Source organism: Saccoglossus kowalevskii, chromosome 20 (assembly GCF_978046115.1).
Source record: "Saccoglossus kowalevskii chromosome 20, keSacKowa6.1, whole genome shotgun sequence".
Classification (NCBI taxonomy): domain Eukaryota; kingdom Metazoa; phylum Hemichordata; class Enteropneusta; family Harrimaniidae; genus Saccoglossus; species Saccoglossus kowalevskii.
Window position 1 is genome coordinate 6,567,215 of NC_140660.1, and position 25,827 is coordinate 6,593,041.

General features: G+C 35.3%; 3 protein-coding genes across 3 annotated transcripts in view; 1 reads left to right on the plus strand and 2 right to left on the minus strand.

Moving 5' to 3' along the window:
- Window positions 1-285: 285 nt before the first annotated feature.
- LOC100372490 (talin rod domain-containing protein 1-like) lies at window positions 286-2,194 on the minus strand. The gene has a single exon (XM_002739013.4). The coding sequence runs from the start codon at window positions 1,699-1,701 to the stop codon at window positions 709-711; it is 993 nt and encodes a 330-aa protein (XP_002739059.1). The 5' UTR covers window positions 1,702-2,194; the 3' UTR covers window positions 286-708.
- A 563-nt stretch (window positions 2,195-2,757) lies between these two features.
- LOC100372638 (LDLR chaperone boca-like) lies at window positions 2,758-9,123 on the plus strand. Its single transcript, XM_006821825.3, has 3 exons — window positions 2,758-3,013; window positions 6,313-6,548; window positions 7,836-9,123. The coding sequence occupies exons 1-3, from the start codon at window positions 2,786-2,788 to the stop codon at window positions 8,119-8,121; spliced, it is 750 nt and encodes a 249-aa protein (XP_006821888.2). The 5' UTR covers window positions 2,758-2,785; the 3' UTR covers window positions 8,122-9,123.
- Window positions 9,124-10,596: 1,473 nt separating this feature from the next.
- LOC100313732 (Sin3A-like transcriptional regulator) overlaps window positions 10,597-25,827 on the minus strand; it is a 47,884-nt gene continuing 32,653 nt past the window's right edge. Inside the window, exons 16-23 of the mRNA XM_085494553.1 lie at window positions 23,297-23,404; window positions 21,950-22,077; window positions 21,055-21,238; window positions 19,198-19,367; window positions 17,894-18,079; window positions 16,969-17,141; window positions 16,337-16,613; window positions 10,597-15,422 (exon numbers count right to left, since the gene is read on the minus strand). Coding sequence (XP_085350679.1) covers window positions 15,198-15,422; window positions 16,337-16,613; window positions 16,969-17,141; window positions 17,894-18,079; window positions 19,198-19,367; window positions 21,055-21,238; window positions 21,950-22,077; window positions 23,297-23,404 — 1,451 coding nt within the window. The 3' untranslated portion in view covers window positions 10,597-15,197. The remainder of the gene's footprint in view (window positions 15,423-16,336; window positions 16,614-16,968; window positions 17,142-17,893; window positions 18,080-19,197; window positions 19,368-21,054; window positions 21,239-21,949; window positions 22,078-23,296; window positions 23,405-25,827) is intronic.

Sequence of the window (25,827 nt, forward strand, 5' to 3'; positions counted from 1 at the left end):
TCAGAGGTTTACAGTATTTTGTGGATAGTGAAATTAAAAACCCTGAAAATATACAAATTTGGATGTATTGTTTCCTTAACAAATCACTGCCAGAATTTAAAGCTGGGGAGTCCGTATGCGTCAGATGGCCATAGTGTGTGATTGTTTACAAACAAGCGTCTACCCATGAGCCTTTGCGTTTTTAGCGTGTGTTGTTATCATCGATTCGGACTCAATTCTCGCGCGTGCGCAGGTGGCAGCCTTCTCGCTTTAAATACCTAGTAAATATCCGTGCAACATCATATCTGCTAATATTAAATCCAGTAATTATTTACTTCCTTCACAGTACATTGCAAGACGATGCAAACAAAACAGACATAAATAATATATTTGTATTTTAATTATTGTAATTTGACATTCCAACACAGCAGGAAAATTATTCGGACCTGTTATAATTAAACACAATATACTTAACGATCTAGTAAAAAATACTGAATATTCAGGGTCATAGGTCAAACAAACAACTTTGGCAAAGACCCGACATAACAATATGGTCACATGACTTTGGCATGGACTGGCGTTACTGTCTAATGGGGTACACAGGGTTTGTTAAGGTACTATCGAAAGTAAAACGTTATTATTCAACAACATGAAGAAGTAATCAGTTTAATTAAAAGTGAAACCCCTATTTCGTGAATGGTTCGGCCTGATTAGGACCTTATTCCAATGCTATGACGGGCCAGCATATGATGTTCTAGGGGAGGATTTCAGTCTCAGTGCTTGTGAGAGAAGAGTAGATCCATCGGCAATGGCAGAACTGCATGAAATAATCCTGCGCTGGTGGTCGGTATTGTTAGGATCCTGGGCTAATGACTGCACACACAGACAGAGCTGTACACACGGGCTGACCACACTCATACATCCACCCAATACGGCAGTCTGAACGTTTTTCCCTTCCTCTGAAAGTTTAGCGGGTGACCCGAGATGCTCGGATTCCGTCGCATAATCCACAAGCGATTGGCAGGCTTGGACAAGGGGTCGTGAAAACACAACACATCGTAATCGATTTCTTTCATCCAAAGTGTTCTTATAGCGTTTAACAGTAGAAAACAAGGCCATGGCGCATGCCGTCATACTTTTTACGCAAAGTTTGAACTGCTCTTTGTGAAACGGGTCCTCGCTAGTGTCAGATGCTAACATACATGCCTGAGATAAAATATGTAGATTTTTTCTAATTTCATCCGATATTTCCACAATTAGCTGCGGTGACAATTCAGTTATTGGAGTGTGCTGGATACGATTACAACAGTTTTCGATGTCAAATTTTGCACGGGAGACTTTGTATTTATCTACTATTCCGGGAATAGACTTGATGGATGACATTTCTGTCGTCGCAGCGAGGTAGGCCGCATGAGCCGAACATTCCGTCAAACTCACAACAAGTTCGCATATTTCTCGGAGACTCAGTTGTACATCGTTGTATCTTCCGGAGCTCATCTGTTGTAGAATGTCTCGTGTCAGAACGGACAAGCCTTTCGTTCGAGCAATGATCGTATCTCGACATTTGGCGTACGATTCTCCAAACACTGATAAACTTTCTGTATTCACCGGCCGCAAGTCGCTGGTTAATAGCAGTAGATCGACCACAGCTTGCATTTTTGAAGCGCAGACGTCGCAGCAAACGGCTAAAGATAAAACAGTGTCGTTAGCGGACACGGCCATTCCATCAACCGGCTTGCGTCGAAACTGCAAGCGATGACAACACGACTCGATGCATCGGCGACCACTGTGTTGAAGGCCGCGTTTTCTAAACTCCCCACTACGAGGAATGACATCGCAATTGATAAATATTTACCAAATCACCGACACCGTAAATCCGCCGATCAACCGCGCGAAGCGACGAGACCGGCGATAAACAGCACAGCACGGGCATCCAGCCTAGCAAAGGGGGCTTGGTGAAGTGATTCAAAGAGGAAGTCGTCGATAAACTTTGACCGCAGAAAGGCAAGTTGACCTCAGTACCAATATCAGTTTTATGAATGGAGTGAATTCACTTACACAGATTAAGTAGAAACCACGGCTCAAACGAGGTCGTCGATCATCCGCGATATTATTGAGAATTTCACCAGACTATTCGCGTGATTTTTCATCTAAATAAGACGCCACAAACTGAAATAAGGGCACTGAGTGGGTGTGGTCCATATTAACAGTTCACAGACCGCCACTATTTGCATATGAAATACAACGACTCCCTCTGGACGAATAAATATTTACACAAGCTTTTTTCTAAAAAAAAATACAAAATCTGAATGTTATAATTAACCTTTTTCATATTTCTCAGTTGTTTTCCTTTTTCACGTTAATAATTTCATACATAGCATCAACGAATTGTAGAAAACTACAAATTAAAAAATAATGATGACTGTTTGCCGTGTTTAAGACGCTTTCGTTTATTGGGCTACTGTAATAATATATAAAATAATTGACCAATTGAAATCGTTGTTCCATGCGCCTGGCGGAGCTGTCTGTACTCTGCTCGACGTCAGATCCCCGGACAGAAAATAGTTCTATTTTCTGACATGTTTCGTAATGTGGCGACAATTTGTTGAGAGAAAATGACAGATACAGATTAAAATAATTGTAGCACCGAATCCCTTTAAAGAAAAGGGAATATTTGTCAGGTTACTTTGAATAGTGTCTTAAAACTCAAATTTCCGCCCGGCGTAGGGATACAACTTACGTTTTCACCTACGAGCAATATTTTATAATAAGGTGACCTCACATTTCCGGGTTCACAAACATCAACATGGCAGCGTGTGTGGAGGTTGGTGGCAGTCGTCGACGCAGAGTTTTATTTCTCGTGCTATGCATTACGATGCTGATAAGCGTCGGATCTGTGGACACGGATGAGGAGGAAGACGACGAAGAGGTAGAGAAAAAGCCCCGACCAGGAGAGCGGACTAACGAATGGAAAAAGAAAGACGTACGCGATTACACAGATGCAGACGTAGAAAGACTCTTCGATCAATGGGAGGTGGGTGAACAAATTCTGCAACTTATACTAGTCGTAGCAGACGACAGTGTGATACCTCAACAGAACCAACACTGTCGATTCCTTTAAATAGATTCAATATACACAAATTTCAACTGCAAATCGAAAATTAAAACGAAATATGTTACTGCAATTTAGAGATAAAACTCTTTAAGTATGTTGTGTCGAAACGTGATTGGTCGAGACGAGTTGCGTGCTATACCCGTGGGCTGCGAAAAAGAGGGTAGGACATCTGTTAATGAATTCATAAACTATTAGTATAAATCTATCTATTTATATATTCGGAAATCACATGAATAATAGTTACTTTGACGATAGTTCTTATTAATTTTCCATCTGTTTCTATTAAAATGATAAAATGCAACAGAGGTGAAGCGGTTTCTATTAGAACATATATAAGAAATTGTCATTTTTTCGTTCTCAATTGTTTGAAAAAAAAATGGGTGCGACTTCTATAAGGGATGCGGCTTCTAATACAGATTTAATTGCAGAATTCAAAAGTTAACTTAAATTGTAACAGTACTAACATTGTAGAAATAGAGTATACACTGGCAAATTAATTAAATCTGAATAATTAATCCTTTAACAGTACAATCATACGATACATAGTGACTTTTGTGAAATTTTGTTTTCATGAATTTCATAAAATTCTGGAATCCCACAAATTGTTTTCAGTGAAAATTAAACGGTTTACAGATTGCAGTAAAGCATCTTGTCATGGTACATCAATTCGGCTTTAGAGATGGGTGGATTTAAGGGCGTGGAAATTGTATGGGATGGGAATCCTTTCAGAATGACAATTTTCCATCCATTAATTAGAATAATTATAATTTTTACAGTGATTGAATTATTAGTGAGTTTTAGTTTTCTGGTATTGTTGAACTAAAAATGGTAATGGTAGACATTGTCATTTGAAAATTGTCTTGGAGCTAAAACTGGCTTTTCCGAACACAGTAATGTTAGTGATTAGAGAGAGCTATGCAATTAAAATATCTTCACAGAGAGTGATAATTGGCTTTGGAGTGAAGGAGAATTTTTCTCATCAACATTTTGTTCCAATATTTTGCATATTTTTAGGATTTTGGGGTAATTTTGTTCATAATTTTGAACCAAATAGACATATTTTTCTGTTGGCTACAAGTCTTGGTCAAAATTTGGAAAAAATATGAAATAAAACATGCAGGTTTTAATTTCTGTTTGTAACAAAAGTTGAAATTGGTGACAAAAAAAAGTTACACAAAGGTGAATTGATACTACTAATATCTAAATGTGACCGCCAGGCTGCTGATTTTGTTGATAATTTTTGGACGAAATGGACATAATTTCCTACTAGCTACTAGTCTTGGTGAAAATTTTGGAAAAAAAATGTGGACTTTAATTTCTGTTTTTGACACTACCGGTACTAATATCTAAATGTAAACATTTTCTCGTCAGGCTGCTGAATTGCCAGGGAATATAAAAAAAAAAAATATAAAATAAAAAATATAGTTGAAGATAAAAGCAGATTACAGTACATGAATTATTGTGGTGTGGAAAAAGATTATGTAAAAATAACTAAAATCCGATGTAAATGCATTTACATTTTTTAACCAGCATTCATGTAAGAAGCGGTGATGAAATTTCCATTCATTTTTTGAACCAAAACTTCTGTATTTCTATTTAACTGTTTATAACATTTCAGGTGGAAGAAGAAAAAAAAAATTTAAGCCAAATTTATCAAAATTTTGACAAATTTGATTCACAAACAACTGTAAGCATTTTAAATTTTTCGCTGCCAGGGATTTTGGCAATTTTGTTATTTGCTGGTATTTGTAAAGACAAAAAAATATTGCAGTTGTTGCTGATACAATTGTTGGAGTTTCATAGTATTTTTGCCCCCTTGCAAAACTTCGTCTTTCGTGAAATAAAAACAATTTTTTTTGGTAATTTCAAGCATTTGGGCATATGTTTGCATCTGTTAATGAAATTCCAGGATCCTCTACGTTGAATTTTGTTTAATCATCAAGTCTGTGTTTTGTCTTGAATTTCCTACCTACAATGTACAAGTAATTTGGTAAATTATTCAGTCATTTTTGTTTCTGGTTAGCCACTTATCACTAAATTTAGTCCTTGGCAAATAGGTGTAACAGAAATCCTGGTTCTCATCTCTGTTCCATACTGGCTATACTTTTTAATTATGTTTGGATCATACACTTTTTTACTTTCAATTAATAATTCTCTTTAGGATGGTGAAATTCACAAAATTTGTAGCAGTCACAAATTCCAAAAAAAATTACATCCAATCACAAGGCTGCCTCGCTTGCATCAATCATGCCACATCACAGTCTGTGTGGTAATAACAAACTTTTTCAATACCACAAATAACACTGTGAATAGGACTGAAACTATGTCTGTGTCGAGAAAAAATGTTCTATGATATAAATTCATTTATTTTTCACTGGCATTTGATTTCATTATTTTGTTATTTTGAGCAATTTAACTGGGTCTTAGGTTCACAAAAATGGCTGAGAAACAATGAGTTCTAATCTATTTTATATGTTCACATAGATTTAAAGCAGGGGAGTCGTCACCTGCGCATGCGTCAGATGACCATAGCGTGTCATTGTTTACAAACAAATGTCTACCCACGAGCCCTTGCGTTTTTAGCGTGTGTTGTTATCACTTGGGACGACCCTCTCACTTTAATTTAGCGCAATTTATTTATCAGCGAAATTTTACATGTTTTAGAGTATAAATAACAGAACTAAAATATCAAATGTATTCCTGAGTAACTTCCGTTGAAATGGATGAATACATATTGATATGACTGCTACACGGTTTCTTCAGTTATGCCATTCATTTATGCTGCACCCACTGCTCTTTTAATACTTTATTTTTACAGGAATTAATTTTTTGTTGAAAAGAATTTTTGGTGTTTTTGTGTAGAGTTTATTTTCACTGATTTTTGATTCGGGAAAATGTACGAAAAAAATTATATTTGTTGGATTATTTTCACTGAACCATCCCTTTCATTCAGCGAATAATAAATTTCATGTGAAAATAAAGTATTTTCCAGTAGTTTGTATGTCTAGATTACCTCTACATGTGCAACATATGTACATTTGGTTGTTCCGGATTGTCTCAAAATTGAGTTTGTGCAGTTTTTTTTAAGTTGAGCTATTTTCACCGGCTCTTCGACCGGCGTTTCACAGCAGCTTGCGAAGAGACCATAGAAATATATGGTACGGTGCTGTGCATTTTAGCAACATAGAACGTTCTCTGACGTAGCTTATATCTTGTAGGAAGGAGAGGATGAAACGGATCCCGATGATTTACCAGAACATTTACGTCCACAAGCGCAGTTTGACATCAATGAATTGACTGGTAAAGAACCAGAAGACATCGTCAAGGTTACCAAGAAAGGCCGGACGTTGATGATGTTCGTTACTGTGTCTGGTAATCCATCACGTAAAGAAGCTGACGAAATCACTCTAATGTGGCAGAGTCAGTTATTTAATGCCCATTATGAAATGACAAGGCAAGTAGAAATTGACCATTTTCCGTTCACTGCGAGAATCACGCGTTATGCATGAAATCGAACATAAAAACAGGACAAACAACGGTCATAGCAGCATAGTGGCGTCAAACATCGCGTGGGATTCGACAAACGCAGAAGTATTTTGGGGAATATTTCCATGCTTAATAATGTGCTGTATACATTTGATGATAGGCAATTTCAATGAAGTAAGGGTATTCAAATGCAATATTCCCCTGTCAAAGATCGGCCGGTCGATGTGAGCTACGAAATAAAGAAATTCGAGTTCAAAATCAAATCGTTCGACGCGTGTCTTTCATGCAACTCACGAGATCTCGCAGTTGAACGGAAAATCACCTATTAAATCCTTAATTTACACCAAAAAAATAGGTTTTCCTTCTTGTCATTTTGAAACCTGCACGTCACATGCCTCAAGATTTTACGTATCAGAAAAAATAGCAAAATTAAAAACTGAAGAATAATTATTGCATTTTCATCATTTTACTTTTTTCCAGCATAAAACAATATTTCAATATTTGGTATCCACATTCTGGGGCATAACTTCAATATTTGGTATCCGCATTCTGGGGCATAACTTCAATATTTGTTATCCGCATTCTGGGGCATAACTTCAATTTTTGGTATCCACATTCTGGGGCATAACTTCAATATTTGGTATCCACATTCTGGGGCATAACTTCAATATTTTGTATCCACATTCTGGGGTATAACTTCAATATTTTGTATCCACATTCTGGGGTATAACTTCAATATTTGGTATCCACATTCTGGGGCATAACTTCAATATTTGGTATCCACATTCTGGGGCATAACTTCAATATTTGGTATCCACATTCTGGGGCATAACTTCAATTTTTTGGTATCCATATTCTGGGGCATAACTTCAATACTTGGTATCCGCATTCTGGGGCATAACTTCAATATTTGGTATCCGCATTCTGGGGCATAACTTCAGTATTTGGTATCCACATTCTGGGGCATAACTTCAATATTTGGTATCCACATTCTGGGGCATAACTTGAAAGCATACCCTATAGATAATTGTGCATTATTGTCTTTCTAATTAAATTCATGCATAAATTAAAAAAATATTATATTCAATAATTTGTTTACATGGCAATGCCCATTATTGCAGATAACAGAGTAAGGACTGGACATAAGAAATAATGGTTGAGACACAGTCAAACCCATTATTTAAGGGATTATTTCTGTTTTAAATTTAAAAAATATAAATATAGTTAAAAAAAATTCTTTTTTTTTCTTCTGAAGGTACATGATAGAGGACAATCGCGCAATACTCGTACTCAAAGACGGTAGTACTGCGGTAGACATTAAAAATTTCCTGATTGACCAAGAACGATGCGAAGAAGTGACGTTCGAGAATCAAAGCTTTCCGGGAAAACACCTTGATGCCAAGGATAAGAAGGAATCGAAGAAAGACAACAAAACGGAACAAAAAAAGAAAAGTAAAAAAAAGAAAAAAAAGAAGGATGATAAAAAAGAGGAAAACTCGAAAGAAGAGAAGATGAGTAAATCGAAAAAAGAAGAATTGTGATTTTCATGAATTACTTTTTAGGCTGAAAAAAAAAGATTTGTTTTTGTTTCTGAAAAATTGTGTGTATATTAACTTTTTTCTTTTTTTGTGCTATTTTATTACAACATTTTAGCAGAAACCAGAAGAGAAAAAGACATGAGCAGCCAATTTTGAACAAAATGTATCAGGGATTTCATTTAAGAGCCGATCGACGGCCATATAGCTGACTACAAGCCCAAATTGACCGTCTACTTTCTGCCGAGATCCTTTTTATTTTATTCGTTGGCCTGTTGTTACAGGATGATGGCCTGCTATTAAATGCATTTGTGAAACCCCTGTGAAACAAGAAACAAATCAGTTATTTTTTTGGCCTTACTTATATAAAATATTTTGTTTAGTTACTTTATTGCTTTTATTACTGTCTATCTGTTTATGTTTTTTATAGTTTTTGTTTTTATCATAATACCTCATTCATACCTTTCTATATTTTACAAAAATTACAGATTGTGTAACTGACCAATCATATTCGTTATTACAAACTGACATGTAACATCAACCAATCATATTCCTTAGTACAAACTGACACTGCTGACATGTTGCACTGACCAATCCTAACCATATCTTTTATTACAGACTGATTAATTGGGCCATACTCATGTTTGTTTAAATAAGCTGCTATATGATTGGATAATAATCTTGTTTTAATAAGATGCTATCTGATTGGCTCATCTTGTCACATGATTAGTTCATCTTTTTATATCATTGGGATAACTTTTCACATGACAAACTGATCTTGTCTCATGATTGGCTCATTTTGTCACATGACAAACTGATCTTGTATCATGATTGGCTCATTTTGTCACATGACAAACTGATCTTGTCTCATGATTGGCTTATTTTGTCAAATGACAAACTGATCTTGTCTCATTTTATCTAATTTGAATAATTTAATTTGAATTTAGTTAACACTATAAAATGTGGTTGCTTTTTTAGTCAACAAAATAAAATATTCTATCACTAGTAGTCTCTCTCTCAATATGAATTTTTATACACTACATGGATCCCACCACCCTCCTAAAGCTTAATAAAACAAGCAGCCTGACGGCTGAGATAGCTCCGCTGTTAGCAATGTACATTACTATTAAAGAGCTGAAGATATCATTAGAAAATGAACAATATGTATAGTATCAAAGCAATCAAACTTACTGTTTTACCAAAAATATTCATCAACATTTTTAGAGAATTGAAGATATCTGAAAGAGGTCCACTTGAGGTACCTATATGTGTAATATCAAAGTAATCAGATTTGTGGTATTCAACAAGAAGTTGAAAATATCATTTTTTTACCAAAACGGACAGAAATATTCACTAAAATTAGAGAATTAAAGATACCATCATGTAATGGACGAATCTAAGAGAGGTATACACGAGGTACATGTACACAAAGTATCAAAGCAATCAGATTTGTAGTTTTCAAGAAATCAAAAAAGTAAAAAGTTAACATGGCCGCCGCCGAAACAATCACTCATATGATAAGCTGAACAGTGGAACTAAAAAAATGGTGCGTTTCTGGTAAACCTTACCTTTTATTCTTATCCAGTATACCAGTATTTTTTATCACCGAAGTGGCCACTAGAGGACGCTCATTTCCTGTTTCTAACTGCATGCTGGAAACATTCCCAGCAACATAAGGTTATCAATAATTGCAAAATTATTTAAAGCGGGGGGAGTCGTCACCTGTGCATGTGTCAGATGGCCACCCATGAGCCTTTGCGTTTTTAGCGTGTGCTGTTATCAGAGCTTGGGAAGTAATTCCATTGCATGCGCAGGTGCTATTGTCAAATTCTAAAAACCAAACAATACTTGAATGCAACTTGTTTCTGAGGTGACTGGGATTTAAACAATGGATCCTGTACATGAACACAAAGAATGCATCAGGGGGAAATGTAGACTGCCCTCTGGTGGCTGGAATATGCAAATACTGTTGTTTTTTTCACAACATTTTTTTGTAAGTATTTTCCTGTAATTTCATCAAATTCAGACGAAATGGACATTTTTGTTGCCTATTTGTCTTAATTTTGTATTCAAATATGGTTAACAAATGATATTTTTTATATTTCAACCAAAGAATCGGTATTTTGCAAGCATAGACTGTCGTTGGTGAAACTTCAAATACCTTACACCAAATCGACCAGAACCAGATGTTTTTTAAGAACATTATATCCAGATACGATACAGGACAGCAAATTTTTTATTTTTTTTTCCAGTGGCATGCCATATATTGAATGGCGCACTAACTGTTGCAACACAAATTAAAGCGGGGGGAGTCGTCACCTGTGCATGCGTCAGATGGCCATAGCACGTCATTGTTTACAAACAAGCATCTACCCATAAGCCTTTGCACTTTTAGTGCGTGTTATCGTTGCTTGGGACTCAATTCCCGCGTGTGCGCAGGTAACAACCTTCTGGCTTTTAACACAAATACAACAAATTCAATTTTCGTGGAAAAAAAAGACAACTTTATTATAATATGGTAAAGAACGGTCACTTTTATACAGAGGAAATGAGTCTCCCAAAAATTCACATCAGAAAAAAACAAAAACAATCACGACACTCAAAAAGCGTTTCTTTGGAAGATCTACAGAGCAACATGGCAGCCATCTTATCACCACCCCTCTCCCCCAAACCAGATTTCAATTGTATTCAAATTCAGTAAAAAAAGGTTTATTTTTCTGACCAGTTTTCAAATTACCGGTATTTTACAAAAAAATGTATTTTTACATTTGTTTCCCCCCCAAAAGGGCTGGATGACAAAAAGGCTGCTTCAAAAAGAGTTCCTTATTTTGTTCTGCCATGAAGGGTTAAATACATATACTTTTGATATAGTGTATAGAAACAGTTAACAATTTGGGAATTTACCTGTCATTAATAAACATCCAGTAATATAATTGCCATATTTGGGTAAAGACAAATCATATGATCAAATTCAACCAATGAACATCCAGTATAGCAATTACCATATTTGGATACAAATCATCTGATCAAATTCAACCAATGAACATCCAGTATAGCAATTACCATATTTGAATACAAATCATCTGATCAAATTCAACCAACGAGCATCCAGTATAGCAATTACCATATTTGGATACAAATCATCTGATCAAATTCAACCAATGAACATCCAGTATAGCAATTACCATATTTGGATACAAATCATCTGATCAAATTCAACCAATGAACATCCAGTACAGCAATTACCATATTTGGATACAAATCACAAACATCCATGACAAATCATGTGATTAAATTCAACCAACAGACATCCAGTATGACAATTTTCATACTTAGATACAGACAAATCACAATCTATTTCAACCAATAGGACACCAATCCAGTATAAATATTTGGTAATACACACCAACATCTGCTGAAATCTCAGCGACAGAGACCAACAAGACTTGTTTTTGTCCCTCGTACAGTATTTCATCCTCTCTTGTCATTACATCCACAGTAACCATGATAATTAGACTCGAGAGCGAACAGAATGCTATTTGAGTAGCAAGGACGAGTCATGCAGCTCTTTTTAAACGGCCATTGCGTCTGAAGAATCACAGCCAGAGAAATTATTGGGATCTCCTATACAGAAAGACACTAGCACTAAGATGCATCATTGCATGGTTATTCATGGAACGAGTAAAACTATTGGTAGTTGAGCCGTTTAAACGTGCCTCATAGAGACAATGGGTTCAACACGTACCAAATAGAAATAACCAAATCAAGAACCTGTGACAAGTTCCTCCATGATTCCTACTAAGGTTACACCTGGCCTTTTTTTCTACTTCAAATCAGTTACCAAAAAATATTACAAATTTGGGCCTTTCTGGTTTTTTTTTTTTAAAACAAGAATTACCGTTATAAAAGCCTGTATTGAGATTTAACACGTTAAGCTGAACATTCAAACAATTTGGTTTTTAAATGTTGATTTAATACATTGCAACAATGGATTTCTCCTTGCAGGACATCTTTCAAATTTTAACCTTCTTACCACCAGCTCCCCTCGCAAAATAGTCTTGTTTATAGTCTGCACTTTCAGTCAGAAGACTGGGATAAAAATTGTTTTTTTTTTAGTAAAAACATGAAAATTGGCTTAAATGTTGTCTGTCGATTTCAAAATTAAGATTTATTTCCAGAAATCAAATTTAACCAATGAACATCCAGTATACCAATTACCATATTTGGATACAAATCATCTGATCAAATTCAACCAATGAGCATCCAGTATAGCAATTACCATATTTGGATACAAATCATCTGATCAAATTCAACCAATGAGCATCCAGTATAGCAATTACCATATTTGGATACAAATCATCTGATCAAATTCAACCAATAAACATCCAGTATAGCAATTACCATATTTGGATACAAATCATCTGATCAAATTCAACCAATGAGCATCCAGTATAGCAATTACCATATTTGGATACAAGTCATCTGATCAAATTCAACCAATGAACATCCAGTATAGCAATTACCATATTTGGATACAAATCATCTGATCAAATTCAAAATGTCTGTCAATTCCAAAATTAAGATTCATTTCCAGAAATATTGAATACAAGAAAAAAATGCGCAGAAATATTTGGGTGAGAAAGTCTGGTGGTGAAAAGGATAAGACTTGAGAGCCGAACCAACCCAATTTAACAGAAATGATTTGGTCTATGTAACGGGTACTAATACATAGGGTTGACTATTCCTTTGAAGAACTAATCAACATTTTAACCCCCACCTCCTCCAGAAAAGGGTTTGCGTCTTGCCATTGTGTGTTTGTATCCCTAATCCTACATGTTTGACCTTTGACCTTGTTTGGCTGTGACCTTTGTTCGTTTTTTACTTTTGATTTTACGCATATTGTAGGATATCGTCACTGTTTTGCATATTGACAATGTGCGACACATGCGATAATAGAATGGGGGAAATGTTGGAATCCAAATCTTGAAAAATAATTTAATCAACGGTAAATATCCTTGTGGAACATATTTTCTCAGTTATACAAATTAAATTAATTAAACTGCATCATTTTTCTGAAAAAGAAGAAAAGCAAAAACTTTCTTTTTCGGGTCTTAGAGTTGATGATCTACCGGTACCTCAATTATGTTCAAGATTCTGTCTAGTCAGACAATGTCTACTGTGTTTTCTGTTCTGAACACACTTTGAACAAAAAACAATGACCAGTGTCAAACAGTACATCTTCGTCAGCCAAGGTTCATTTATTCTGTCGTCGCATCACTGTTATACATTGGCAGAATTTCCATTATCAGTTCGTGTGCTCTTGGTTTCCATGGTAAATAGAACATGAGGTCACATGTTGTGACAAATTTGCATGTTTTTGTCAGTTAAGCTATGACATGATATAAGACGGCAAATACTATTGGTTTATATTTGAAATCAATGTGACTTGTTACAGTAACGCTGATTGATGGATCCATCTCCAGCATGTCCAATCAAATCATTCAATTTAAGCAGAGGTCAAATAAAACTTTTCACAACACAATCACTCAGTTTCGTAAGGATGGCAACAGAAGGCCAGCTTCAGCGAAACCCTGAAGTGCTTTCGAATATTGGTCAATGACAACAGCAGCATATATATGTCGGATTTCCGAGATTAGCTTCTATTGGTCTGCAAGTTATTTGTATGGAACTTTATGTAAAGGTCAAATTTTAACTAAACACAAAAGCGATTGATAAATCATTGAACAGCGAAAACTGAACCGTAACATTTTCATGAATTTACAAGATAGTTTCTGATTGGTTACCCAATCTTAAGACCCCAACATTCTGACCAATCAGAGAGCAGCTTGTTTGTTGACAGCTTGTTTGTTTTATTTTCATTCAACTTATCAAATACTGCCTCACTTTGAGGGATTTCAAGACGGGTTTATGGATTCTACTAAAAATTACGCTTGTAATTATTGCCATTTACATTAATACTTATTTGTGTTACTGTAAAATACTTTATTTGAGCTGGAATTATATTAATTTTTTTTACTGCAAAAACATTTTGGCTGCTTTGTAAGAAGTTGATTTCCTACCAATTTTATACGAGTTGAATGTAAAAAAATAGGAGAAAAGGTATTTTCACTGGATTTTATTTTCACAGTTTCATCTTTTCAGCGAAAATAATTTACTTTACAGCACTCAAGACAATAAAGGACCAAAAAAAAAAAAAAAAAACACCAAAAAAACAAATTTGATGGTTCAACCAGTTCACTTCCACGGATATAAAATCAGATGTGAAAACTTTTTTTTTACAATACCATTAGAAAAATTCATGGTAGATCTAGGACTACCTGTCACCCCTACACAAGCAGTGGTTTCTTCCAAACTGGGGAAAGTTTCTGGTCTGGCAGGGCAGAAAAAATAGACTTTACTTTTAATTGGCAGTGACCGCCGTCGCCAAGACCAGGTAATTTCAGAAAGGAAAAAAAAAAAATAAACCCCATTTTTTATTTTTTTTGCCTCTTTAATAGAAAGCAGTGGTTTCAATTCTTTGTACAAATGTATAACTGTTTTTTTAAAGATAACTTTGATATTCACAAATGGCATGGTAACCATGGTTACCAGCATGTACAGATTTTATACACTCAGAAAAAATTAGCAAAAAAACTTTTTTGGTTCATTCTGTACAAGGGAGTAAGAGACTATCACGGAGTCGCCCAAATCATCTTATTAAAAAAATGGATGTTTCATTACCAAGAAAAGGGTCTCATGACGATAAATATTATTTACAGTTACCATAGATACAAGCCACGCTAAAAATAATATACATATTTTCTGTTTTTGTGCGCAAAAAAAATTTTTTTTGTATAAAATTTAACCCAGGATCTATTATTAACAAATCTGAGTTTCCACTCAAGTAATGAAACAGCGCCCTCAACAAACAGCATGAGAAATCATTAAATACCATGTGTCCACTGACTGCAATATATTAGGGCTATGTTCCGACACTGGATTACAGCACATTCTCACAGTGGCCGCATTAGGTTGTCATAGCAACTCGTATCTATAGTAACAGTAAAATAAATGAGTGAGGATTACGATTCAACCAAAGGTTTGTATACAACGCAATAGCGATGATAGTCCAAACAGTCCGTCTTCACGTGGGTCTTTGTTGTCTCGCACACTTTCATGTCGTCCACGTTGCCAAGCAACCAGTCGCTACAGGACGACCGTTGATCCTCTGAGATATTACCGACTTCCCAGTTTGTGAGCCAGCGGCGAAATCTTTTGTGGAGCTTTGTTGATATCACTGGATGCGACTGCAGAGATGAGAAAACAACATCAGGGACGTTATATTTAAGACAAATAAAACACGAGAACAAATTACGAGTGTGGTTCATGCGTCATAACCTTTAAGTAATTAACCATGATTTACGTTACCATAGCAAATTAAGGAATTTTAAACTAATCAAAGGGATTAAATGCTGTCTTTGAAAAATCTACAAATAATAAACAAATTGTCATCAGCTGATTTATCGTGTCGGATTTGACAAACGTGAAAGTATTATGTGCTATACATATACCCATTTGATGACGGTAAATTTTGATGAAGTTAGGGTTAGGGCATTTCAACAAAGAGCAATAAAAAAGAGATGTTCAATCATTTGATTTTTATGCGAGATCTCGAATTTAACGGGAAATCTCCTAATCAACACATGCGGTACAAGTTTTTTTTTTTTATTTGAGATCTAGAAAGTAAATTTGTTCTTGCCAAAATAAGACATCTTTAGAAGATGCACAACACAAGTCCACCAATAGACTGTCGTGTGGGAATATAACTGTCATAAGAAATCGTTAGCGGCAACGACAGACATGGCTAGCTAGACTGGCCCAACCGTGGCAATTTTATAAACTTTTCTTTTCTTCCTGAAATCGTGGTCTGACACGAAATTTTGCATCAACGCGAGAGATTCTACAAGTTTGTTTTTTAGGGTACAGTGCTCCCCCCCCCCCCGCCAGAAAAACAACAGATATTTTGCATAACAATATCACACGTTAATTATTGTATTCATTGTTAGCCCCTATTGTTTATCCAAAATTAAACAGTTGGAAACCCCTACACTTTTAAGCCTTGGGAGAACAAAATATAAAATAATAATAAAAATTTCCACTACTGAGCCAGCCAGAGCCAGCATTACAGGCGAAGAAACGGGCAATTACATTTGATAGTTACCTCTCTGGCCTTTTTAAGAGCTGATCTCCTGTACATGTAGTCTTCTGAATTTACCACATACACCATTTTGTAAGAATTCAAATTAAATTTACATTCCATATTGCTTGCCATCTCCACCCCATCCAAGTCTTCCTTCTCCTTCTTATCCTTTTCCGTCGTCTCCGGATCGGATTCTGTTTTCTTTTCTGGTACCTCTTTTTTTTCCTTCTCTATGTTCTCCTCACAAGCCGAGTCTGTGTCACTTCCCGCTTTCTGTTGACGACCTCTCCGTACATTCCTAAGTATAAAATCAAATGTTAACAATGAGAACAACGCGGACAAAGACATACTTCCATTACAGAACACAATTTTTATCAGCCAAAATGTTTGGATAACTGGAGTGGTAGGGTTAGAGTTTGGGTTAGGAAGTTTCAAAGTTGCCAGGAAACTGCTGCAGATTTTATGAGACCTGTTTTAGAAAGATTCACTTCTTCCAAGCAACTATCCAAACTAACTAATGGTCGTCATATTCTTTTACTTATTTACGTTGTAAAAACGATTTGTTAATATGGCGGTTGTTATTCTCGCCAGGAAGCACTCCGAATGTGCAGTTATGACCACGTCGCTCCAAGGTCATAAAATAAATTACCTACCTTGGCAGAAAGACAGGCTTCCGAGACAATGACTCTCTTAATTCTGGGGTTGTGTTATCGTTACCAACGAACCTCTCGACGTAATCCGACCACTTCTCAACCTCTACAGGGTCATCGCTATGGTCTTCGTCTGTATCTAAGAGTTCTAGCGTCAGTTTACTCTCGCATTTATACTGTAATACAGAATAACATAGTGAAACTATTAAAGCCTTGCCCTACAAGCTCATCGCTATGATCATTTACTGTCACTAAGAGTTTACACTCACTTATTTTCAGGAGGCAAATATCCGAAAACTTTCAGAAAATGGTACATTGGGATAGCTGTTAAGACTCTCCTGAACAGTGCCACAAGATTACCCTTACGGGTAAAACGTATATAAATTTGGTTGTACAGAATTACTTCATAGTTAAGGTTGTGCTGTCTTGACTTTGGAGCCAGTGTAAAAGGCTAAAAATTTAATGATTTGATTTTGCGATTGAATATCTTTTTAATAGTTGTCATTTCTTTCAGAGGGGAATATGACGTTACTTTATCAAAATTGACTTAACAGCAAAGATGCAGAAACACATTAAGGGTTAAAAATACACAAAAACTACTTTCGCTTTGCCGAATCTCATTTGATGTTTCGACGCCACTACAACACTATGATCTTTGTTGTTTTTTTCTATTCTTGCGTTTGATTTATCGAATAACACAGGATCTCAGAGTGACCAAACAGATCGCAGGATTGAAAACTTTGAACTGAGTCCGCAATTCTGTTTTTTGGCAGCCATCTTGTTAAAAAAATTTAGTAAACAAAATCCAAAGAGGCAAAAAAAAAATACCATAAACACAGTAGTAGTTTACCAACAGCCTCATAAAAGCCATGCCTTTCACAATGTGTGACACCTATCCCAGTAATCAACAGAGTCACAATTTACTTACATAATTTATTTTGAAAACATTTTGGTCATCTGATAGTATTTGTTCCACTTTTCTCTGATAGGCTGCTTCCGCTGCGGCTCTAGCCGCCTGACTGGCACGACTTCCACCCGAACCGCCAACTTTTTTTTCTGAGATGTATAGTTCCATTATTTGTATGTTCAGATCTTCGGCTACAATGTGCTGCAACTGGTGACGATAAATTAAAATCAAATCATTAGAATAGAACTTAAAAAGCAGTGATTCTCGCGCTGCGCATGTGCAACATTTGTGTTGATAAACAGATTTTCCCACAATCCAACGCGCTCTTCTAATGAAAATCATAAGTATGAGGTTTGACCTGGGCGTGACCTGAACTAATTACCGCCAGTGAATCCTTTGATACCTCCCAATCACCTAAAAAATACCTAATTAAAGCTTGGTAACATCCCAGTTTGTACTCGTTGATCAGCGCAACAGTCAAAGTCACCATCTTTGTTTATACAAGACCTGTATATCTCGCGCATGCGTGTTGCGACGACAGCCCCCTTAACTTTCAAATGCCCATACACTTGGGTAATTTTTTTTAAACTCCTATTATATGGGCTTCATTTTTAGCGCTTGTGATTAAGCCAACTAAATAAACTGTGTGGTTCCAATAGACCATTTTCCGTTCACTGCGAGAATCACACGTTATGCATGAAATCGAACGTAAAAACCAGAGAAACAAAGGTCATAGCGTCGTAGTGGCATCAAACATTGCGTGGGATTCGACAAAAGCGAAAATATTTTGGGGGGCATTTCCATGCATAATAATGAGCTGTACACATTTGATGATAGACAATTTCGATTAAGTGATGGTATTCAAAAGCAATATTCCTCTGTCAAAGATCGGCCAGTCTATGTGAGCTAAGAAATAAAGAAATTCAAGTTCAAATCGTTCGATTTTTGCGACAGACGTTCGACGCGCATCTTTCATGCATCTCGCAAGATCTCACAGTTGAACGGAAAAACTGAAAATATACTCAAATTAGAGTTGATTCCCAGAAATATTGAAGTGCAGAAAAATTTGGATGAGAAAGTCGGGTGGGGTGAAGGTCAAAGCAGGAGGGTCGTCACATGTGCACGTGCAGGAATCGAGTCCCGAGCAATAACACACGCCAAAAAACGAAAAGACTCGGGGCTTGACACTTGTTTGTAAACTATGATACGCTATGGCCATCTGACAACTCCCTCACTTTAAGTGTTTGTCTTAAAATGATTTAACAAATTTTAACAACAAATTCCTGATATTCATTAATTGTCTGAATCAGTGTACACTGACATACCTGTCTGACTGAGTTCTGTACCACTTTGTCCACCGTGAAAGATATATACGCGTGAATACCAAACATTTCTCTCATCTGATCTTCGTACACCGTGCTTTCAAGATTGCCGTCCAATAAATTACGAACCATCTCAAGAAATGTAGAGTAATATTCTTCTGGTTCAGGGTCATCTTAAAAACAAAAGATGCTCAAATTAATGACTGTAGAGGGTGCTAAGCCAGAAGCATCAAAGGCATTTGCCTCGATGCCCAAAGTACTGTTGGGTAATATTCCTCTGGTTCCAGGTCAGCTTATCAGAATTAATGAGTGTATGTAGAGGGCGCTATGCCAGAAGCATTAAAGGCAATTACCGAGGGTTTCTCCAGACCACCACTAGAGGGTGTAACAAAGACAGTGGTGTTTGGTGCTCAGAGTGGGGTTGAATTGACACAACATTGCATCATGCGGGAAGCGTATTATTTCCAGATATGCATCTACAGGCACAACTAGTACTGCAATGCTCCTGGTATTCATCCAGTACAATAAACAACAAGCAGCCTGTCGGCTGAGATAGCTCCGCTGTTAGCAATGCACATGGCAATTAAAGAACAGAAGATATCATTAGAAAATGAACAAATTTGAGAGAGGTCCACATGTAGTACCTATATGTATAATATATCAAAGCAATTGGACTTGCGGTTTTCAACAAGAAGTCGAAAATATCACTTTTTACCAAAAATTACAAAAATATTCATCAAAATTAGAGAATTAAAGATATCATCATGAAATGAACAAATCAGAGAGAGGTCCACATGTAGTAACTATATATGTACTATCAAAGCAATTGGACTTGCGGTTTTTACCAAAAATTACAAAAATATTCACCGAAATTAGAGAATTAAAGATATCATTACAAAATGAACAAATCTGAGAGAGGTCCACATGTAGTACCTACATATGTAATATCAAAGCAATTGGACTTGCGGTTTTCAACAAGAAGTCGAAAATATCACTTTTTACCAAAAATTACAAAAATATTCACCAAAATTAGAGAATTAAAGATATCATTACAAAATGAACAAATCTGAGAGGTCCACATGTAGTACCTATATATGTAATATCAAAGCAATTGGACTTGCGGTTTTCAACAAGAGGTCAAAAATATCACTTTTTACCAAAAATTACAAAAATATTCACCAAAATTAGAGAATTGAAGATATCATTACAAAATGAACAAATCTGAGAGAGGTCGACATGTAGTACCTATATATGTAAATATCAAAGCAATTGGACTTGCGGTTTTCAACAAGAAGTCGAAAATATCACTTTTTACCAAAAATGACAAAAATATTCACCAAAATATCATTACAAAATGAACAAATCTGAGAGAGGTCCAAATGTAGTACCTATATATGTAATGTCAAAGCAATTGCACTTGCGGTTTTCAACAAGAAGTCGAAAATATCACTTTTTACTAAAAATGACAAAAATATTCACCAAAATTATAGAATTGAAGATATCATCATGAAATGAACAAATCTGAGAGAGGTCTACCCAAGGTACATATACACCAAGTATCAAAGCATTCAGGCTTGTAGTTTTCAAGAAGAAGTCGAAAAAGTAAAACATTGACACGGACGACGACGACGACGGACAATCACTCATATGATAAGCTCCGCTCGACAAAGTCGACAGCGGAGCTAAAAACAAAAAATCTGGCGAAATATCCCAGACTTTTAGACTTTACTTTTCAAGACTTTCCACAAAACAATTGTTCATCGTAAAGAAAATATTTTTTTTTTAAACTTGCATAGCGCAATATGGTACTTGGTGGCTTTAGCGACAACATAACTACCGTAACATTCCATTGTTACTTACTCGGCGGTCGCAACCTGAGGGTTAATGCTGCGCTTTCTTTACTTGACTTCCTGGAAGGCGTTTCCATGGCAACTATCTTCGTAGCTGTCGTGTACATTTTAAAAAGTCTTTCACACAATATTTGATGGAGACGCAGGAACAAATACCAGTGATTATTAACAAAAAATAAATTATAAACGTCGTCCTGTGATCAAGAAAAAAAGAAAAGTATTAAGTTAGTGACCACCTCGATGTAAAGACAGCCTTACAACAAAACTATTAATCCATGTGGTGACTTGTAAAATACTTTATTTTAGCTGGAATTAATTTTCGATGAAGAAGTTTATTTTCATTGATTTATAAAGCGTTGATTGTAAAATAGGTATATTCGCTGGATTTTATTTTCACTGAAATGGATGATTCTGTGAGAATAGCGAAAAGGAAGTATTTTAAATCTAATGAGTATTGCAGAAATTTCATTTCAAAAATGGACATGGGACACGTGTTCACACCAGAATTTCCTTGCCAAACTATTTTCTTGGACTAGCTAAAGAGAACTGAAAAAGAAGAACTGAAGACTTAAAAGACATAAAATTGAAAGTATTAGGTTTAACTTGCAAACTGTTGTGCTACCTCTAGTTTTTATGGCCTGTTGATTTTTTTTTAAATTTTCCGCATTTTCAAGATACAAAAGAGTGGCGGTTACCAGCACAGTGGCTTTGATTTATCACCTGACTAGTTGGACACTGCTGGTCATTATTTTAAGTGCCAGAGGTTTATCTGTTTATTGCGTGCTTGTTATAAGTACATTAAGTGTTACAATTTTTGTTAGAAATGAATATGCAAATACTATTGAAATGTACACAATAACGAACTCTAAATTATCGGCCTGTCAAAAAAAATCATATTAACCCACCGTTTCATTTTTCTCTTTGTCTTCTGTGATCCCATTCACGAGTGGATTTTTGGTTTTTAATGCCGACGCCGTTGGTAATGTTGACCGCCTTGACGACGAGCAGCTTTGCGAGTTATCGGTTTCCATATCTGAAAAACAATTAATGGTTGTATGATGCTGATACGGCCGCACAATGTGTCGTGCCCTCTATACCGATTCAACGGATCACAGACACAGACTTTTTTCATGGCAACTAATTGCACCAATTCTTAAAGCATGTCAATGGTGCATCAGAAAATCATGTCGTAAGAGTATTTACAAAGGTTGTAATTTGTAAAAATGAAATTTGCCTTACTGTAGAACCATTTTTTTTTTTTTTACTATTTTGATGTTTTGAGCATATTCATTGTGTTTTAATTTCACAAATTCGTCAAGAAAATAATGAGTTTAATTGTTACTATACATGTTAACGTAAATTTAATTTAGTGGATTTTACTTATCAGTGCAATTAAAAGCCAGTGAAAAATTAATACATTTACAGTATACTTGCCTTCAGTAGTTTCCTACAGACAAATTTCGTTATTCTTTCTTGAGGGGCTGCTCCCCAAATACTGTGGAATACTTTATTTTCGCTGGAATTAATTTTCGCTGAAAAGGCTTTTTGGGCGTTTTGTATGGAACTTATTTTCACTGATTTTTGATGAATTTAATGTGAAATATAGGAAAAAAAGTATATTCGCTGGATTTTATTTTCACGGAATCATCCATTCAGCGAAAATAGCGAAAATAAATTCCAAGCGAAAATAAAGTATTCTACAGTAGCAAACAAGCTGATCCAACTTCATTTCATTTTGAGTAAGAATCCCCTTGTTAGGCCTTCAAAGAAAGTTTCTGGTCAACTTGTTTTTTACAAAAATTGGCCAGTTGGTGACCCCCCCCCCCCTGCTAAAATATTTGAAGGGGTGCGAATTTTGTAGGTTTCACCGAATTGTCAACAGAGGGTTGCTGTGCAGTTGTGAAATTAGTTGGGAAAAAAAAGCTTAAGGCTGAGAAAAAATATCTGTTTCTCGTTTCCGTGCGCATCATTTTGAACTATGCGCCTCGAACATTTTTGTCCTTCTAAAGCATTCCAAAATGCGCTTGTACTCGCACTTGTCTCAAATTTCCCCCATTTTAGCTTAGTATTCAAAAATTTTTTTTTTTAAATTTCCATCAAATGAGAAACAGAATTTTTTTTTTCCTGGCCTAACCTGTACTTCTGGGTTGTACATGCTGACCAGAAACCCATTTCTTTCTTTCTTGGTTTTATATTGAATTATTTACTGCAACACGTTAAAATGTCACGTGATTGAATTTTAAACACCTTACCTTCATCGTCCTCATCATCTGACAGCTCACCACGTGGGCCGAACATAAAATCTGGCAGGAAGTAGAGCAGCAACTGTTTAATCTTCTGTTTATCTTCTTTATGTATGCCTGTAAAACAAAAACAGCAAGAAGAGTACTGTAAAACTGTTTTATTTCACTATTTCGATGTTTTGAGCAAACTTGGCAGGGAAAGAATGAGTTCTATTGTTATTTTAAATGTTCACATAGATTTAATTCAGCACGTCTCAACACGTCATCAACAAACAAACAGCCTGTTAGCAATGCACATTTCAATTAAAGAACAGAAGATATCATTAGAAAATGAACAATATGTATAGTATCAAGCAATGGGACTTGCTGTTTTCAACACGAATTCAAAAATATCACTTTTTACGAAAAATTACAAAAATATTCACCAAAATTAGAGAATTAAAGATATCATTACAAAATGAACAAATCTGAGAGAGGTCCACATGTAGTACCTATAAATGTAATATAAATGCAATCGGACTTGCGGTTTTTAACAAGAAGTCGAAAATATCACTTTTTATCAAAAATAACAAAAATATTCACCAAAATTAAAGAATTAAAGATATCATTACAAAATTAACAAGCAGCCTATCGGCTGAGATAGCTCCGCTGTTAGAAATGCACATTTCAATTAAAGAACTGAAGACATCATCAGAAAATGAACAATATGTATAGTATCAAAGCAATCGGACTTACAGTTTTTAACAAGAAGTCGAAAATATCACTTTCTACCAAAAATGACTAAAATATTCACCAAAATTAGAGAATTAAAGATATCATCACGAAATGAACAAATCTGAGAAAGGTCTACATGTAGTATCTATATATGTAATATCACAGCAATTGAACTTTTGGTTTTTAACAAGAAGTCGAAAATATCACTTTTTACCAAATATGACAAAAATATTCACGAAAATTAGAAAATTGAAGATATCATCACAAAATGAACAAATCTGAGAGAGGTCCACATGTAGTACCTATATATGTAAGTATCAAAGCAATTGGACTTGCGGTTTTTAACAAGAAGTCGAAAATATCACTTTTTACCAAAAATGATAAAAATATTCACCAAAATTAGAGAATTAAAGATATCATTACAAAATGAACAAATCTGAGAGAGGTCCACATGTAGTACACCTATATATGTAATATCAAAGCAATTAGACTTGCGGTTTTTAACATGAAGTCGAAAATATCACTTTTTACCAAAAACGACAAAAATATTCACCAAAATTAGAAAATTGAAGATATCTACCCAAGGTACATATACACCAAGTATCAAAGCATTCAGGCTTGTAGTTTTCAAGAAGAAATCGAAAAAGTAAAACATTGACGACGACGAACAATCACTCATATGATGAGCTCCGCTCGACAAAGTCGACAGCGGAGCTAAAAAAGCAAAATGAAAAAAAAAAAAAAGAATAACTAATGTGTTTTAAAATGCATTAATTTAGCAAGAAAACAAATTTTACCAACATTTCTTAGCCACGAATATTGCAAAGTTACATTCCCACTTTGAATAACCTGCGGAAAACCTAACACTGAAATCATAAAATCATAAATTTTGTAAAGTTGATTACAAATATTATCAAACATGATATTGAATTTAGAAGTGTCTCAGTAAATATAGTTGCCTTAAGTTGCCTTTTCAATCAGATCTGGAAAACAAAATGATGTGTATTTCGATCTTGAAATGTCCAATTGTAATCCATCCATACACTACCAAAATCAGGTTCCAGGAAATGCGCAATTTTGGTGATTTTTATCATTAAAATGGCCGCCATACAGCCATCTTGAATTTGACAGTTCCTTCATTGTAAATGTGACACTTCAACTCATTTCACAGTTTCATTTTCCTAAAGGGATGGTGTATTTCCTCTAAAATTATCATTTCCACAATGTTTTAAGTGGGCCACGTCATTGATTAATCTTTTCAGCGAAAATAAATTCCAAGTGAAAATCAAGAACTTTACAGTGTTTGGTCTATTATCAAGGCAGACATTTTCACTGCCTGGCAACCATCACGGTGAAAACTCTCAGAAAACTACTTTGGGACAGTTGTTCCCTGAACAGTGTAACAACATTACCCCTACATATGCAACATGTATAAATTTGGTTATCCAGGATTACTTCAAAGTTGAGTTTGTGCGGTTTTCTCAACGTTAGCTATTTTCATCGACCACATTTTCCAATCTATTAATTCCAATATGTTTTATTACTAATATTTATGTCTTATATCAATGTTCCTACTTGTTCGTAGAGCTGGTTGGTTTTTGTGTTCTCATGAGATGCATTATCATGTTATTGACGAAACAGAAAATCATGTATCGATTTAATTATCTTGAAAAACATTGGAATTTGTAATTTAGTAAAAGAAAATTGACATTTCAAAAATAAATATAAATATGAAAGAAATCTGGTGCCACAATATTTTTGTTTCTCAAGTTCAGATACAATCACATCAAATTTTATTTATGACCCCCCCCCAATAAGCTGACTCA

Bases quoted from the DNA above. Each gene is read 5' to 3' on its own strand.
- LOC100372490 (XM_002739013.4), bottom strand. From the start codon at position 1,701: ATGGCCGTGTCCGCTAACGACACTGTTTTATCTTTAGCCGTTTGCTGC.
- LOC100372638 (XM_006821825.3), top strand. From the start codon at position 2,786: ATGGCAGCGTGTGTGGAGGTTGGTGGCAGTCGTCGACGCAGAGTTTTA. The intron at 3,014-6,312 runs GTGGGTGAACAA...TATATCTTGTAG, and splicing joins GACTCTTCGATCAATGGGAG to GAAGGAGAGGATGAAACGGA. The intron at 6,549-7,835 runs GCAAGTAGAAAT...TTTCTTCTGAAG, and splicing joins GCCCATTATGAAATGACAAG to GTACATGATAGAGGACAATC.